Source organism: Patagioenas fasciata, chromosome 3 (genome assembly GCF_037038585.1).
Source record: "Patagioenas fasciata isolate bPatFas1 chromosome 3, bPatFas1.hap1, whole genome shotgun sequence".
In the NCBI taxonomy this organism is placed as follows: Eukaryota; Metazoa; Chordata; class Aves; order Columbiformes; family Columbidae; genus Patagioenas; species Patagioenas fasciata.
In genome coordinates this window covers 68,499,967-68,518,564 of record NC_092522.1, presented here as the reverse complement: position 1 = coordinate 68,518,564, position 18,598 = coordinate 68,499,967, and the positions used below count along the sequence as shown (strand labels likewise).

The window sequence follows — 18,598 nt, the reverse complement described above, 5'->3', positions numbered from 1 at the left end:
GGGCCCTTCCCTGCCCTTGTCCTTGTTTTGGGCTGAACTTCTCCTGCAGACAAGGCACTACGGTCAACTTTTGACATCAGCTTACCTGGAGTGTTGAGAAAATACGATGTCCCATGCTTCACTCACCATTCTGTTCCTGTCTGTCTTGCCTAGAAAAAATGATTTCTAAAGTGCCTTGTGAAGAGAAATTGGCTTTTGATTTTTCTGAACTGTTTTCTGATCTGTACGAGTTTTGGAACAGGCTGGATTTTGGTGTGAGACTAAGAGGCCAGTTCTGCTCTTCACCAGCATTTGCTGCTTTGCTAACAGCCAAGTCCTTAAAAGTTGTGCTCTGCTTGCTTAATTTCTGAGATAATTAATTTTGCTTCAATCTCTTTTTGAAAGGAACAGTCTTTTTGGAGGGTTTGTATTATGTCAAAAAGAAGATAAAACAGTCTTAAAGAATCATGAGTCACAGGGTGTGCTTTAAACTATTTAGATGGATAATGGACTGTTATCTGACCCTAAAGCTCTGAAATTTCATTAAAATCATGATGTAGCTGTCTGATAAGACTTTAAATAGAAAATTGAGTAATCTGGCTTGCTATACCACCTCTGGGCACATACTGTAACCTCATGGGCCACATTTTGGGAGGCCCTGACCCAAAATAATGCCAGTCATCAATTATGAAGCATTCTTCACTTAGGCACTAGATGGGGCTGCAGGATGTTGTTGTGTTGGTTTGGTTTGGTTTGGTTTTTTTTTAATTCTTTTTTAATACACCGTTAGATGACTGACATCTCACGATCAAGAAGTTGTAGAAGTAGCATTCTTGAGTGCATATGATTATATATGAGTATAATGCATGTGCGTATGAGTGGTTTTGGATAGATAAGTTTTTCATTACAGATTGGATCTATATTTAATAAAATGAAAATCAAAATACCAAAAGGTTTGTTTCCGCAGAAGGGAAAACGAGGAATTATTTCAAAACATTAAAAACTGTATAGCACATACAGCTTATTTTAAGGACAATACGGTTTACTAAATAAAAACTCTGTACAGATCTTCAGGTGGAGACCCATTTGGGAAAATATTTTTCTGAAAGAATTGAATATTCATTTTTTTAACAGCAAGCATTATCATCCATCTCTCTTGATCTGAATTTAGTGGCCTGTATATGTGAAACAGATTTTTGGGAAAAATTAAACAGGACAGTGTGAAAATGACCAGTAGAAAAATACTGAGTCTTCTTCCACGTCTGAGTTTCCCACTGGGCCGTGCTGTGCTGCCGTGATTTGAGGTCTGTTGAGCTGCCCATGTGTTCCTTTCCTGCAGAGGGGTGAACACACCAGGGGCTCACATTGTCACCTGCCCTCAGCTTTCCTTACTGCTGAACTTCTTCCTGGCCTTTTGCATCATGTAGCTGTTCCTGCTTTGCCATCTTTTCTGAGATGTGGTTAAGCTATCCATAACTCAGTGGAGCTACCACTCATTCTGCCCTCTGCGTGGTTCTGTTCGGGGTTCAGGTGGCACATTCTTCTGCTTCAGCTTGCTGAGTTAGCTTCAGTTTCCAATGTGGATAATAGATGTCTTTCTGTCTGCATGCTCTTATGCAACAGAAAGAATGGATTACAAGTGGCACGAATTATGAGTGTTGGTCTCTTCTACCAAGTAACAAGTGATAGGATGAGAGGAAATGGCCTCCAGTTGTGCCAGGAGAGGTTTAGATTGGATATTAGGAAACATTTCTTCACTGAAAGGGTTGTCAGGCATTGGAACAGGCTACCCAGGGAAGTGGTGGAGTCACCATCCTTGGAGGCATTTAAAAGATGTGTAGATGTGGTGCTTAGCACATAGTTTAGAGGTGGACTTGGCAGTGCTAGATTAACAAGGTTGGGCTTGATGATCTTAAGGTCTTTTCCAACCTAAATAACACTCCTAAATGTCACTGCTGCACTGCTTGGTGGAATGTGGTGTTGCTCCAATGTGGTCCAGGGGCATGTAGGTTTGGAGGTGCAAAATTCTTCAACTCCTGCTGGTGCTGGTAACTTTTTTTGGCCTAGCAAGCATCCTTACAATTCATGGATCATCATGTTTTATGAAGTGCATGAGCCGGGTGATCTGCCTTCTCTTTTGGAACAAAGGCAATAAAAAGCTGTGGGACGTTGCAAATTGATTGTGAAAAGTCAGAGTAGCCTTTAGCATTCCAGCTGACAAGTCTTGGGCTTAGAGTGATAGACTATTGTTGTTTTTCCAAACTAGATAATATGTCCATGAAATAACACACATTAAAGCATAATAGCTTTACTTTAAATTGTCTGTGACTTTTACTGATCTCTACTTTTTTATTGTTAAATGGACTGTTAGAAACTAAAAGGCTGTGTGAAATCAGTAGGTAGAAATGTACTGTGTGACCTGGTTTTACTGGAACAGGCATTTTGTTGGTTTTTTTCTTTTTCTTCCTGAGGCCACCATGGTTACAGAAGTTTCTTATAGACTTATCTGTAATGACTGGGTTTTCTTTTAAAGCAAATAAAAATGTTGTGGATGTTTTATAGTGCTATTTTGCAGTGCTGTGGTGTGGAGCACTAGTTGCTCTGTGTTCCATGTTTGCTTCCATTGCTGCAATATAAGAACAACTTCTAGGAGTACCTCTTTCGTTGTGACATACCTTGGTCACTTGATGCTTCTTGAATATTCAAAACCAGAATTGTGTGCAGTGGCATTTACTTCTCAGAATTTTATAAAAATATGTGTTCGTACTATGCTTGAAAAAACAAAACAGGACAAACACATTTAGAAGGTTTGTCCTAATAAGTGTTTTTATATGTCTGCCACGTTATTTTAAGTATAATACTGATAATACCATAGTGACTTGTAAGATGGATCTTGTTCCCAAATTTAACTCAGGAGAGGATATGGCTTTCTAGTGCAGAAGGATACCTCGTTTATGTAAAATTCTTCCATGTAAAACTCCAACTTGAGAACTATAGGAGAAGAGCTGCCTCCCTTGCGCATTAGCTTCACAGTTACTGTAAAGAGAAAGGAAGAGAACATAGGGAGCATGAAGCATTCACCTTTTGTCTTCTTTGTTTATGGCAGAGCATTTCTAGGGTCAGATGCTGTGTTATAACATTGAAAAATTATCACAAAAGTCCTTTTGCTTCCTATTATTAATGGCAACTTCAGTGAATTAGAAAGTACCTGGTGTGATACCGTAAATACTAAATACATACAGTATAGCTTTATATATTGTAATAGGACAAAAGGTTGGTATTCTTGAAGTGAGTTGAACCCTTGGCTATTGTCAGGACCATTACAGAGTCTATCAAAGGTAGTTTTATCTGCTAGAAATTGATCTGTTTGGCATCATTACAAAGAAATACTAGCAGAGCTCTTTCATACATAAAGCCACAAGATAATTGTAGTGGGTTGACCAATATTTTTTGTCATTGGTGTTTGACTCTTTTTAGGTGCAAGGCTGGAGAAGTGCTTGTTGTGAAGCAGTGCTGCTGAGGCACCCAACCTGCATTTCTGTTGTTGAAGTACTTCCATACTGAATTTTAAAGTAATATAAAATCACATTTTAGATTTAAAAAATATACTACTGTTATTCTGTGTATTCTTTTATGCAGCACGGGTTCAAAACTGCAATGTGACTGTAGCCCAGGGTTAAGTCTACAGTGTTCTCTCTGCTGTTTCCTTTTGTAGTCCTTAAAACATGTTTGTGTTCAAGGTTTGTAGGCCCAGCATTTTGATCTAAGCCTGAAGACTTCAGGGTGTCTGCTAATTTACCTTCAACTTCTTTTTCTGTCAAGCACAGTTCATTGCACCCTCTTAGGTATTACAGATTATGAACATGCAATATTTTTTAAAAAATATAAATTAGTACTGCTAATTAAGGGAACTTAATTAGTGTGAACTTCCCACATGCTACTACTTTCTGGGTAGAGGCAGATAATGACTATTTATAACAATCAGGGAGGCAGACCTGCTGTTCAGGTATTTTGCATTAGTAACTCTGGGGCTGAGGGGAAAGGGAGGGAATACATGTTAATCTCCAGCCTGACGGTTGATACATGGACTTCAAAGAGGTATTAAATAGAAACTGGATCAAAATGGGTGTTTCAGTGTTTTGTGCCATGATTATTGTATGTGAAGTACATGTCTTCATGCATGGATGCTCTCTGCTTGTCTTCTTTTCATGATGCACTGGTGAGACCGCATCTTGAATCCTGTGTTCAGTTTTGGGTCCCTCATCATAAGAAAGACATTGAGGTGCTGTAGAGAGTTTAGAGGAGGACGGTAAAGCTGGTGAGGAGCCTGGAGCACAAGTCTGATGAGGAGTGATTGAGGGAACTGGGGCTATTTAGCCTGGAGAAAAAGAGGCTGAGGGGAGACCTTATCGCTGCCTACAACTACCTGAAAGGAGGTTGCAGCATAAAGGGGGTTGGTCTCTTCTACCAAGTAGCAAGTGATAGGACAGAGGAAATAGCTTCAAGTTGCACCAAGGGAGGTTGAGATTGGACATTAGGAAAAAATTATCCACAGAAAGGCTTGTCAGGCATTGGAACAGGCTGCCCAGGGAGGTGGTAGAGTCACCATCCCTGGAGTTATTTAGACATGGTTCCTAGGGACATGATTTAGTACTAGAGTTAAGTGATGGTCAGACTTGATGATCCTGAGGGTCTCTTCCAACCGAAACAATTAGAAAAAAAAAAAGCGCAGTATTGGGAAAGCAGCATTTCTTCAGCAGGAGGGAGAGAATGTGTTTCTATCCAGACTACCACTGGCTACTTCAGCTTTGTTTTTTGATCCCTCCCAGTTGAATGAGGAATGAAGGCCTCAACTACTTTGGCTTACTCAGGCTGCAGATTGTTGGCCTTGGTGGGTCCTTGGAGTAAGGCACTGGGCTTGTGGCCATTGGAGAGATGGAAACACTGATGGGATTCTCCAAGAGGGAGGGCACGTAGCTGGAAATGTGTATTGTCAGCTACTGAAGCACCTTCAGGTTAGGAAACAGTGGAAGAGAGAGCTACTGCACTGAAATATTTGATTTATCTAACTAAAGAATAAGTTCAGTGGAACAGGCTCTTGAGACAAGTGAGGTCCCTAAGGACAGACCTACATAGAAGTTACATGGTTACCCTGTTTCTCCAAAAATAAGACCTGCCCCAAAAATAAGGATGGTCGAAGTATAAGCTCTACTTTCCAAAATTAAGCCCTACTTACAGTTCATAAAAAAAGTCAATTTAAATAGTGTCCAGGCAACTATACATGTAAAAAAGTAAGCATCTTTTGGAGCAAAAATTAATATAAGACACTGTCTTATTTTTGAGGAAACAGGGTATATATGAGTTTCCAGCCAAATGGAGACAAACAGTGTGTTTGCATAGAGTAGCTCAGTACCATGAGGCGTAGTGCTAGCTTTTTGTGTCAGTGTGATGTTCCTTATTCACCCTGGCTACATAAGTGCTGTCTGCTTCTTCAAAAAGCACTGTTAATTCTTAAGCCAACTCAAAAACAATAATTAAATATCCATGCAGAGATAGGAATGGTACATATTTAATAACAGAGTCTGATGGCTTTTTACATTTCTTGTAGGTCAGTCTGAATTTTTGGCTTTCCTAATAATACTGAGTAATGATATAATAATTATAGCATGTAGTACATACATTATATAATATATATAGTATATGTTATATTGTACATAATGTATTATGTTATGAAATAATATAATGATATGTAATAAAATTATATGGTTCTACATATAATAGTTAAATAATACTGAATGTTTAAACAGTTTTTTTCTCATCTGCTTTTATATCAGTTATGGTTTTGCAGTGGGGGGGAGGGGTTTTTTGTATTGCTAAAATAATTAGATAGCCAGCATCCACTGCTGCGTTCTTCTAAGCACAATGTAACTGAACCAGTGAGCACAGTGAGTGATCTCTCTTGCCTTGCTTCAGACAGATGCCAGCACATGTCAAGTGTAGCTCACCCTGCCTCCGTTAGTCTTCTGTGGTTCTTGTGGCATGCCACAGGCAACAGCATTAGTGCAAAATTTGATGCGCATTACAGAAAATATGGGAAGTTGTTAGTCCTTTGAGTAGGAGAGTTTGATCAGCTTTTTTAGAGCAATTTGCATTCTTGGATCACTGATCAGTTCTAGATTATTTCAGGCAGTTTGGGGCCTAAAATGCTATTTTGTTCTTTTTGTGCTGACAGTTTTTCTCAGATGTCATTTGCTTTTGTGCTGCTGGGTTATAACAGCATGTTTGTAGCTCAGAATCTGGTTTTCAGTTTTTACTTGTTACTGACAGTGCATTGCAGTTAGACATGATTTTCTGATCTGCCCCCAGGTGCAACTTGGATTGTTAATCAAGGTCTTTAAGCTTTTGGTTTAATGTTTTGGTCTTGGCATTGCAAAGCCCCATCTGTGTTCTTGCAACCAGCCAACATATTTCTACCAAGAGTCTCTATGTGTCAGGTTTTCGGCTCCAGCATTATAGCTTCTCAATGGAGATCTGCCACTGACTTAAAGGACTTGATTTTTTGGTCTTCCAGTGAAATTGTAAATAAAACCTTATGCTTGTTTAGGTGATAACAAGTCTTTCTTAAACGTGTTCATATCTTGAGTTGTGTTTGCAGTTTAGGTGGGAGTTGAAGGTGTCATAGGTTATTTGGAATTCGTTAAATATTTTTTGTGTGTCTTTTCTAAGCATAATAGGATGTTTGAAGGACTGCATTATTAATCTCCTTTTTTCTCCCCCTCCTCCAGGTGTGAGGCAGCTAGCCCACATATTCATCCTGTTGGATGGTGTAAAGAACATAAAAGAACTCTCATCACCCCACCAGGTTTGTGTCTTATCACACATCTGGAAAATTTAAGGAGGTTCTAGTCAGCTAGCAGCATTAAAACTTACAATAAGCTTATTGTAATTTTTCTTTCTGCAATTAGGAATTGGTATTTCAGGAGTTCTAATTTTTTTTACAGAACATGATATATTGAAAGTAGAAGTACAGTATGTTAAGTATGTGCATATATGCTGCTTTAGTAAAGAGACATCTGTCCACTAAAGATACCCCTTAGCATCTGAACAAGTTTGTATTTTTGGATGAATGTATTCACTTATTTTAAGACTCACATTGCGAAAATGCTGATGGAACAAATTCCAGGTGTGTGAGATTGTTGCATAAGAACATCTTCACATGAACTACACATGCAAGATAATGGTTCATGAGAAAATTGCCTTACATGATCAAGGAATCAAACTTGTAAGGGTTCTTTGGAAGGGAGGAAAACACAATGAGAGAGAGACAATACAGAAGAATGAAAGTGTATTTGTTAGTATGAAATATAAGACTGTCACTGTTTTTCAGGACAGTTGTGTATAGCTGGATAATCTACATGCCCTGTTGCATAAAGTGCCATCCGTGGTCTAAGAACATGCAGAATATCAACTGGTTAAAAACAATTTTGACAGGAATTGTAATAACCAGTAGGCTTGAAAAGTCATAAGCAATCCATCTGGTGGGAGGTTAATTAAAGCCTCTCATTCAGTAAAATCCCTTTTGAAACAAATCTACTTTGGTTCCGTTCTGTTCTAGATTATGAATCAAAGTGTTTAAACTTCAAGTTAAACTTCTAGTCCAGCATGAAGGTGGACAGGCACTGACTTTAAGAGCAAAGCTCTCTCTGTTTTTCTTGCATGAAGTGCAAACGTGACACTTTCTGAGAAAGACAACATCTTCTTTGATGATGTCTGTAAATTATTCTTGTAGTAAATATCCAGGCTATTTGTTTAGAAATTTAGTTAAATTCACTTAAAGAATAGCAAGTAGTCAGGTGTGATTTACTGTGGTAGAAAGTTACCACTGATTAGATTGTGTTTGCTAGTAAATTACTGTTTATAAAATACAGGATTAGGCTTATAATACTTGAATGAATTTCTTGACTTAAGTGGACAGATTTTTCCAGTTGACATATTCTCATATCCAAAGCAATTGTGACTTTTTTCTTCTAGCTACTCAGTGTTGTGTGTGAGAAGATTGTTGGGTTTTTTAACCTACATGGTGAATGTGTCAAAGACAATTTAGGATAGCCTTTCTTGTAATCGTTTTATAAATCTGAAGCATAAATGAGAACAGAATTTTAGTAGTGTTGGGCATTGTGTAAATTAGACATTAGTTTTACTGTTTGCACTGTTATGTTTAATTTATCTCATATTTTTTCTGTGACAGATTATCCACATGCTAAGCATTTTTCTTGGGAGAAGTATTTGGAAGAAACCAGTTCATTACCTGCACCTGCACGGGCTTTTAAAGTGGTGAGAAAATGCTTATATTTTTTGCATGCCATTAAGTGCATATGATTAATTAGTTTGAGAATACATATCTGGTGTTCCCATGATTCTAGATGTATCTAGTTAATTAGTTGTATAATAGATGGTTTATTTTTATGCAAGTTTGCAGTTCACTGTTAGAAATCAGGTAATTATTATAAATCACTATTACTTTATTATTTTAATCATTATAAATGGGATTAAATGCAACAAAATATTACTAATTAATGTAATTTGCTATGGGAAATTACTGCCTGGTTATTAGAACTAATGAGATAGAAATATATATGTTCAAAATATGTTATGATGACTCAGTAGCTATCTGTACATTTTAAAGGGTGCAATAAATACAGTGAGAATGTAAAAATGGTTGTAGGGAGTTAGTCTGGTTGCCCATCTAGTCCATTGTCTCTGACAGTAGCCAAGAGAGAGTTTGTATTTAATACCCTTTGGTGGAATGTTATTTTTATCGCGAGCTTGTAGCTACGGCATGGGGGCAGCATCCACAGGCAGCTCCCCAGCTCAGCTGTGGTGTTTTGGGCAGCATCCTTTTATTTCAGCTTTGCACTTGCTGATTTCTTTCGGTGACACACATCTTTCTTGAGCTCTTATGATTTCGGTGATGAAAGTGGACCTGGAGAAAGGGTTGCAGTTAGGAGCCAGTATCAGATAGCTGGGAGCTCACAGCCCCTTGTCTCAGAGCACGCTGGAGCTGATTTGCCTCAGCTTTGCAGATTAGGGTCACTAATTCTGAATAACACTTTGCTAAGAGATGGATTAATGAAAGCAGAAATGTGGTGCTTATAGCAGTTCCCTGGGGTTAGTTGATCACCAGAGTTTATTACTGATCTGCTGTTTATCACCCCAAGGTACAGGGTGTTTCAAGAAGATGGAACTCCTTTGAAATCATGATATATTTGTTATTGGGTTCATCTCCTTGAAACACTGTGTACCTCTAGCTTAATCATGTGTCTCAATCTTACATTCTCAGCAAGAGTACTCGGAGCAAGAATTGGGAAGGTATTTGGTTGTATCTGAGACCTGTATCTGTACCCTTGGCAAAACAGTGGAGGACTGTGACCTTTACTACATTGAGCTAAAAGCAAACATTTTCTTTTTCTCATGGTGCATCCATGTTCGAATTTCTCCCCCAGCACGTGGGGTTTGGCAGTGGGAGTGCCCCACCGGTGGCCCACAGGGTCAGCTGGCTGTGTCTGCATTGGGAAACTGGAGAGGACATGCCACAAGTGCACAGGCACGCACAGCCTTAAACTGGGAGACTAGCAGCTGGCACAGCTCAGCACTGTTACAGAAACCATACTAGCAGATTGCTCCTGGGGATGGTGTGGGTTCCAAAAAGTCACACAGACAAGTCTGTCTGGCTTTGAAGATGGAGGGGAAGGAATCATAGAATCACAGAGTGGTTTTGGTTGGAAGGGACCTTCAAAGGTTATCTAGTCCAACCCCGTTGCAATGATCAGGGACATCTTCAAGTAGATCAGGTTGCTCAAAGCCCCTTCCAGACTGGCCTTGAATGTTTCCAGTAATGGGGCTTCAACCACCTCTCTGGGCAACCTGTGCCAGTGTTTCACCACCTTCACTGTAAAAAATTTCTTCCTCATGTCTAGCATGAATCTTCCTTCTGTTAGTTTAAAACCATTACGTCTTGTCCTATCACAGCAGGCCCTGCTACAATGTCTGTCCCCAAGGAGAGTGTGACTGCATGGGAGTCAGTGCATCTCTGCCTTTTGGTTTCACAGCCAGAGAAAATCCCCTCATTGCTTTCTGTACTAATATAATGGTAACCCTATTGATACTAATTGGGATAAATAAGAAAGCAGATTTAATGGGAATAAAATGCTGGTTATGTTGGAGTTTGAGTGAGTCATCCTGAGACAGTCATAGTTTTTTATATTGTATTGTTGGAGAAAATAGAGTTCTTAAGCTACAGCTGAGGAAAAAATACTGATGTTCTGGAAAGTCTTAAGAGGGACAGACATGTTATTTTCCTAGATATCTGAAATAAAAAGCCTAACATGTCTTGCATGTATCTTGCTTTAAAACAGAAATAACTTTTGCTTTAGATTTCATAGCTGTAGAAGGCAAAGATAAAATCTGATACTCCTAACACAGACATCTTTTTACCAAAATAGCAACACAAAACAGGTATTTTGTCCTGTTCGTTCTGAGTGAATATTTACTGTTATGCCATGTTGTGTTTTCAGTAGAAGACTGAAAAATAAGTGTTTGATCCACAAAGCAAAAACTCATACTAAAATATACAAGTATGCTTTCTCTAGAAAATTTCATAGATATTTCAGGCTGCTGGTATGTAATACTGAATTGAAACTGTTGGTCAAAATCTCTGGGAAAACTTCTCTAGATAATTTAGGGACAAACAACAAAACCAACCAACCAAACAAAAAGACTGAAAGAACCAAACCAAATGAAAAACCAAAACAACTCCCACAAACCCCAAACAACGGATTTGAAATAAAGCTTCCTACTTTCTTGCTTGGAAGGATTCGATTGAGAACCTGAAATTCCAAAACAGTTACTTTGTTTCTCTAGTTTAGCAGCACTGGTTTGAATGACCTTTTTATACTTGGATTTGTTGGGGGAGGTCAGCAGGTTTGAGAAAATGAAAGCAGAAAGTTTGCTGTGGATTTTGTATATTTTACAGTTGTGTGAGATTTTTGAGGTTTTCTTCTGTTTCACATAATATTGTTCTTCTTTTCTAGAAACCTTCACATGGCTTTCAGAAAAACATGAAACTTGAAGTGGTTGACAAGAGAAATCCAGTATTTATTAGAGTAGCAACTATTGTAGATACTGATGACTACAGAATAAAAGTAAGTCCCTCTGTATTACTATGCTATCCTGCTTGAGTGACTGATGAGTGCTTCGTGGAACCAAAATCCTATACTTGTAAAATTAAGCACACGAAGAAATCAGTTACTTTGCTGTGTCCTGCTAAGCTTTTGCTGATTAATATGCATATAATTCTTTTGGAAGGGGTCGTTCTATTATCCTCTTAGTTAAAATTCGCTGACGTAGGTAATTAGAGAGCAGAGTTGAGTATGTTCGAAAATTGCTTTGGGAATAGTTGGTATAAACCAGTTGTATATTCTATCAAGAAATGTGATGATTTAATATCAAGTGTCACAGAGCTGCTGTGGTATTTGTATTAGGGCCCAGAAAATATTTGGCCTAGGTTAATTGAATCTGTCTCTACAAACTTCCAGGGAGAGGAGAGAGATACAAGGGAGATATGAAACAAGAACCGTGATCTCTTGTGCCTTGTCAAGGAATTCCGCAATTCTGAAGTTTATATTAATTATGGATTTTAGATTGCATTAATTAGTAATGTATTTTTAAGAAATTCCAGTTTTCCAGAAGTTGTATACTTGAAGTATTTTTCTTTTATTTTATGAAACCAGGTTACTCTCTGAAGCCCGTAACCATTAGAAGGGCAGGCATATTCCAGAGATCCAGTTAGATGGATATGAAGGATATTTGTGTTTGCAGGTGTACAGATTTATTAGGCATGCATGGTATTTCAAGCCGAAATGCAGCTGACATTTCATTCTGAATTAACTGGTGGTAGGAAGTTGTGAGAGACAATATCTTCACATTTACAACGTTTTCTATCTAAACTTTAAGTTTGTCATGCAAAAAAAAACCAAAACAAAACACCACTAAACAGAAAACCCCTTTCATGTCTAATATATTAAAATATCAGGATTTGTAGCTTCTAGGGTGATAATTTGCCTCTGTAGTATATGTTGAAAGAGCTGTCTTGGTATGTATCTGTGTATGTGCATCCACATGCATGCATGAGAGATCTAAGCTATTTACTAGTACAGAGGTCAAATAAGATTTGAAGATACTTAGCTTTCACCTAAAAGCATTTGTAGCAATACTGGTGGTTTTCTGGGAAGTCACATACTTCGTTTTCTCTTGAGTTTCAGCTCCTTATCCTGTATAGTCTGATTTTAGTAAAATTGTTACCAGTATGTTGGGAATTTGGGTTTTTTTTTAATGGATAAATGCCATTTTTTAGGCCTTGGCTTACTGCTCTGCTATTTTTAAATCTCGTTCAAACAGGAAATTAGAAAATATTTGGATCATTTATTTATTTATTTATTTGAGAAAAAAGGCAGGAATTCATGCTTAATTGAAGTATTAATGTGAGAACTAAGCTTGGCTGCTTTATTCCTGACATTTGAGCCTGATGATGCAAGACATAGTAAACAACCACATTACACCTCTCTCGGAGTATATCTGGATCCAGATCTAATGTACATATCTTTTCTGTGTAACATTGGTGGTTGCCTTAAAGTGACTTCTCTAATGGACATTTTCAGAGATTACTTAAGGAAACTTATATAATTTTTCTGATCTAAAATGTATTGTTCTCCTTTTTTTATTTTAGGTACATTTTGATGGCTGGGATAGTATTTATGATTATTGGACTGATGTAGATAGCCCTGATATCCATCCTGCGGGCTGGTGTACAAAAACCGGACACCCTCTTCAGCCCCCACCTAGTAAGAGAAATCACATTATAATGTAATTATTTTAAAGGCACGTGTACTGTGCTATGTTCTTCCATGCCAGTGCCATGCAAGGAGGAATAGCAACTAGGATATGCAAAATAATGTAAATGTGACATTTAGTGTAAAATCAACGGTCAGTAATTAATCACTTTTTAGTAGATAGCTTTGTTGTTGAGAGTCTTACTGTAGTGGAAATACCATGTTTCTCTGTATGTGTAAGAACCCCAGGCAAAACCTGAAAATAAGGATGTAAGATCCCTGCCCTCCCAAAGCCAGTGGTTGCGCTGCTGTGACACTGTGTAGGGATAAGGTATCGCTCTTAAAATCTTATGTCCACATCCTCTTGAAGGTTAGTGTGCTTTTTGGCTCGTAGGAGACTGCACTGAGAAGGCACTCCTTGCAAATGCTGTGGCAAACCCTCAAAACCAGCTAACTTCCTTTTCTTCAGCTGAGCAAAGAGAGGTTAATGGTGCCCATGTTGAAGAGAAAGCTAACAGAAGCATTCTACCAATAATAATACTGTATTTACCAGCTTGCCCTCTCTAGGGATTTTGTTTTACTTGTTCAAGTGAGAGGTCTGTCATAAATGGGACTGAAGGTTGCAGGGAGAAGAGGCTTTGTGGTAAGGATATCCCGACCTGTGCCGTTGTGCTTCTGGGTAATGATAATAAAAACACTTTAGCCAAAGGTTGAACAGATGATTTTGAAGCAAGTGGTCTTCTCTGGGATTGTTTTATATTGCAGCTGTGAGGTATGGTTTGCACAAGTGCTGAGTGTTCACAGCTGTAACTGAGATCAGAAAGAGTTGTGCTTGGAAAATAAGAAATGCTGAGCAATGCTAAGTACTCTGAAAAAATTAAATGTAAAATAACTGGGAGAAGGCACACACAGACTGAGTGAATGTGTTACCTGAAAATCACTGTACCTCAGCTCATCATCTCTAAAGTGTCAAGAAGAAATGTTTCCTGTCAAGAGCGTGATGGGAGTGTATTCATTAGCTTTCTGAGCACTCCAGTGGTACAGTGATGACTGCCTGTTAGGAACTTAATCATTCTGCCTTCAAAGCATAGTCTGAATAGAGTGCCGTAAATGCTGAAGCACAAAGTGAATAATAAGGAGAGGATAGGGTGCTGCATATCTTCATAATTAGAGATGTGCATCCCGTGTACTGAACGAAATAGCAGGCTGGTGGGAAAAAGTAGTGGTCACATAAGTAAAAATTGTATCGTATGGCAAAAGAGCTGAATAAGGTTGTGACATTTCTGTTACCTGAGACTGGAAAAAAAAAAAAGAAAAAAATCTTAGCCTAGGTGGGGGTATAAAATACCTAATTTCAATTTGTTGGAGGCATTGAAAGAAACAAAATACAGCTGTCCATCACATACCACAACACATCAGCTCCTCTAGGTGGTGCTGTAGGAGGCACTGTTCATTTTTTCTAGCGCGGGAGTGTCAAACTCATTTTTGCTGGCGGCCGCATCAGCCTTGCAGTTGCCTTCAAAGGGCCAAATGTAATTTTAGGACTGTATAAATGTAATTACTCCACTAACTTGTAATAAGCATCAAAAATAAAGTTCTCTTTTCTCTCATCCATTAGAGCATTTTAAAGCCTATAAAAGTCTTTGGACTTCAGTGTAGTCATAGTGTTGTAACATTAGCATAGGTGGAACGTTGTTAAAAATGCTTTTGGACTGTTCTAATGATACCTCATAATTCTCATTCTTTCGTTATCCACCTACGAGCAAGAATCTATCTTTCATGTAGGAGAATGTATTTAAATAGACCTTTTTATGTCAGCATTGTTATATGTAGGGGGAGATACAAGTTCATGTACTCATCAAGTAAAAGCAGTGGTGGCGAGACAGTGCATGTTTGCAGATGTGCAGGAGCTGTTCTCAGTTCCATGTACTGGAGTAGATCTGTCTCTTGCTTGCTATGAAACTATGGGTTATATACTATGTTTGCTTGAGCATCAAAGATAGTTTTGACAGCTACATGCTTTCATGTCTCTGCAGGCATCATTGTTACAGGTTGATGAAAATCAGATAGACACATAAGTTCAGATAAGTAAAATGCCAAAAATCTCCCGATAACTTGTGCTTCTTAGTACTATTTTCAGCCTTTGTTTTTGCATCTCATTAATTTGACCTAAAAATGGAGGAGGTCAGTACCCAGTATGAACCCTGTCTTTGGAATAGCAGGGTAACATACTTTGTCTGTGCTCTTGCAACTACAGGTAGTTAATAGGGGAGAAATTTAAAGTCATACTGTTCCTCCAAGTTTTTCCTTCTTTATATAGATACAGCTCTCCTGTAGAGATTTACTCACGGAATAAAATAATTTCTCCAGTGGATTAGCTTGTTTGAATCTCCATCATGCTTTTACGAATTCATTTTAAAGTACTTTAAAATTAGATTTTGTTTACTTATTTCTTCTTCATGTTTACTGTGATACTCTGGTATTCCTGCATGTTTGTTTGACTCTTAAAGATTAGATAAATTTTTTGAAATCTCTTATTTAATTTCCCCTGACATGCAGGTCCCTTGGAATTGGTGGAAGCTTTAGAGCATGGAGGTTGTCCCACAGCAGGATGTAAAGGAGTTGGACACATTAAAAGAGCAAGACATATTGGCCATCATAGGTATGTGCTATTAAACTAATTTTATTCTTTCAATTTGTGATGTGTTCACATAGTTTTTGGTTTTTTAATTGCTGTTCACAAGAAAACAGATCCAAGCTGGAAAAAAAAAATGAAATCTTGTATACCTCAGTATGCAACGATGTCAGTTGCCATGGTGAGCATGCTGAAATAAACATTAGCAATCTCTAACTTCATTTCACCAGGGTGTGCTGAGATAAGATTTGTCAAACATCATTTTTTGTCACAATTGACAGATCCAGCTGCTCTGTATTTGGTTCCTATGAGGATTCCTCAGCTTTCTGGTCAGATTGAAAATGTTACAGACAGATAGGTATAAAGCAATAACTTTTGAGCCTTTTGAGATACAAGGCCACTAATTTTATTATGGCTTGGATGTTTTTGTTCTGCTTGGTTGGTGGAGGTGAGGATTTGCTTGTTGACTTGGAAAAATACTAAAAAGGAAATTCCAATTGATGTATTCCCGAATGACAGCCTGAACAACTTGCTGTTTGTACGTCGTGTTTCTAAAGATGCTTTTGTTAGTACTTAGGAGGTCGCCATCCTTCAGTTAGCATACGGTAACCTACTGCATTCATATTCTTAGTCCACATGTAAATGTGAAGTAAACTAGACTTACTTGCCTAAAAAGTTTCCTGGCTGCTTAGATGAAACCTATTTTATTTCATAGTCCAGTAGACTGAATCTTTTATGATTTATTAATGCACCTGATCTGTAAGGCAATAACTTTGAATTTAGAGTATTATCTTTCTTATCATGTGCTGTCTCAGTTACTTAGAATCAGGTGAATATACCCATTCTCAGAAACAATAAGTGAATGTTTGAGAAAAGTTTTTAATTTATTATCTCTCTAAATAAACGTTGGCACTAAATCTTCTACTGCTTCACAGAGCAGGGATGAGTAAGAGCTACATGTCTAGTTAGTTCATGTAACCTTTGCTTTTGTAACTATATTTTCCATGGTATTTGAAGTTGTTATACTTACTCATCCTGAATATCAATAGAAGAAATAAACTCATGGCAATCTATTGTGTTTTATTTTTACTATGATCTTAGCAGTCCTGTTATTTGCACATCAAGTGATAGTTCTATGGAATAAAAATGTAACAGAAGAGAGATTTGTTATTTATCTGGAGTCTGCAGCCTGGAGGGTCTGGGTCACCCCAAAAATTCTCATGTTGTACCATCACTTTTTTCCTGAATTAACCAAGACATTTTGAAATTGGTATAATTATCCACGTGAGGTAGCAGTCGCTTGGCTCTTTTATCTTCGCAACCTTTGAATGTATTTAACCGTGCTTATCTTTTTTTTTCATGATGAGGTACGATGTCTGTCTGCAGCATAAATGCCTGTGTGCAGAAAAGATGATAATTTAAAATGCTAAGTAGTTCTGAAATAATTTTGAGAGCTTGTTCCTAAGGAACCAGATGAAAGCCTTGGTGATTAATTATGTACTGGGGTTAAAGCATTTACTTTTTGGAAAAGTTGATGATAATAAGGACTTGGTATCTATCACCAGTTGATGTAGGGTTTTCTGCTGTGCAGTTGAAACTGAGACTGATGTGCAGGTTGGAGCATTATGCAGATCACCTGTGTTTTTATGATTGTGAATTGTATGCTGTCTGATGTTTAATACATACAATGATTTTCAAGCTCAAGCAGCAATGCAAAGCGGCCAGTTGTAAACAGGTCATTAGCATTTTGGGTCAACTCTCCGGGAATAAAGATTTTTACCAGAAACTTCACAAGCGTTATGTCTCAGTTGAATTGTATGTGTCACAGAGGAGGCTTTGTTGTAAGAGAACTGCAGCAGAGAAATGCAGGAAACCTCAGCTCAGCAGGATGTCACATCTGATTGTTCAGTGTCTGCTGAAGTAATTCTCATCTGGTTTTGATAGCAGTCTGAAGTTTAATTTTATCTTTTATGTAAGGTCATTGGCCCTAGCCAGATCTGCTATAAACTACTCTTGAGTCAGGTTTAGACTGTTGAAGCAGCTTTCTCCTAAAAAAGAATGCTTTGATGATAAACATTGTAAATTGTGAAAGAGAATATTTGTATCACTTGTTTCCAGAGTAGTTAAAAATAGAAGTAAAGATGTCACTTAACAAAAATCCAGCAGAAAAAGAATACATCCCCTAGATGTTGTCAGGACCCTTTTGCTGAAGTTTCTTACTAATCGCACATCACTACTAGGCAGATGTGGTCATTCAAACATACACTACCGTAGATCCATCAGTTAGGCAGTCTATTTGTTTAACCCATCAGGGAATATTGTTTGAGCAAATCTGCCATACAACCTCTTCCCCTGGCAGTGATGAGGAGCTGGGGTTGGTAACATTTTCAACCAGTACAGCTAAACCAGGAGACTTCTCTGTAGCTTCTCACGAGTTTGCGAAATATTCAAAACAGTCATAAAGACTAATAATCTATATTTGAAAATACCTTAGCATTAACTTTATTTTACCAAACAGAGTAGCCTACTCCTCTTCTTCAGGTTAAGCGAGAATTCTGCTTATATTTTCTTCTGATGTTACGTGTAGCTGAGGCTGATTAATCCGGTTGGCCTCTGTACTTCAGAACCTTTGCATACTGCTAGAAGACAGGACCATCTCCAGTAGTCTGGAGAATACTAAGGTCCATGATCACCCATCAACAGCCCAGTTTATCCTACTACCCTTGAACTTCAGAGAAAAATAGATGAATGTGTAATCCTACCTAGAGATACATCTTGAGAGTGATAGAAGAGCAGCTGCAAAATAACCATGGCTGATAATGTAAAACCTCTGTTGTCTTGAAAATCCCAGGTCTGTGATCCCAGGAATTCTTCAGAATGGTATACAAGTAGTAGTAATTAGTGTGTGTGTTTTCCCTTATTGGTCTTTCCTGATTTGGTAAAAACAGCAGCTTATTTTAATGCTCAGTTTTTCGTCAGCCTGTGCAAGATTCTGGAAACAGTGGCTCCTTTTCCTCAGAAAAACATGTTATGGACATGGGTATTGCCAACCACTCTGCTGCCATTTCAATAGGATGCCAAGCGTGCAGCAGAAAGC

General features: G+C 38.1%; 1 protein-coding gene across 8 annotated transcripts in view; it reads left to right on the top strand.

The window, feature by feature from the left end:
• Window positions 1-18,598, top strand: part of L3MBTL3 (L3MBTL histone methyl-lysine binding protein 3) — a 79,250-nt gene that overhangs the window by 41,497 nt on the left and 19,155 nt on the right. For all 8 annotated transcript variants that reach the window (XM_065834162.2, XM_065834165.2, XM_065834160.2 and 5 more), the window contains exons 12-16: window positions 6,765-6,841; window positions 8,228-8,313; window positions 11,070-11,180; window positions 12,764-12,878; window positions 15,426-15,528. In XM_065834162.2, the coding sequence (XP_065690234.1) occupies window positions 6,765-6,841; window positions 8,228-8,313; window positions 11,070-11,180; window positions 12,764-12,878; window positions 15,426-15,528 (492 nt within the window). The remainder of the gene's footprint in view (window positions 1-6,764; window positions 6,842-8,227; window positions 8,314-11,069; window positions 11,181-12,763; window positions 12,879-15,425; window positions 15,529-18,598) is intronic.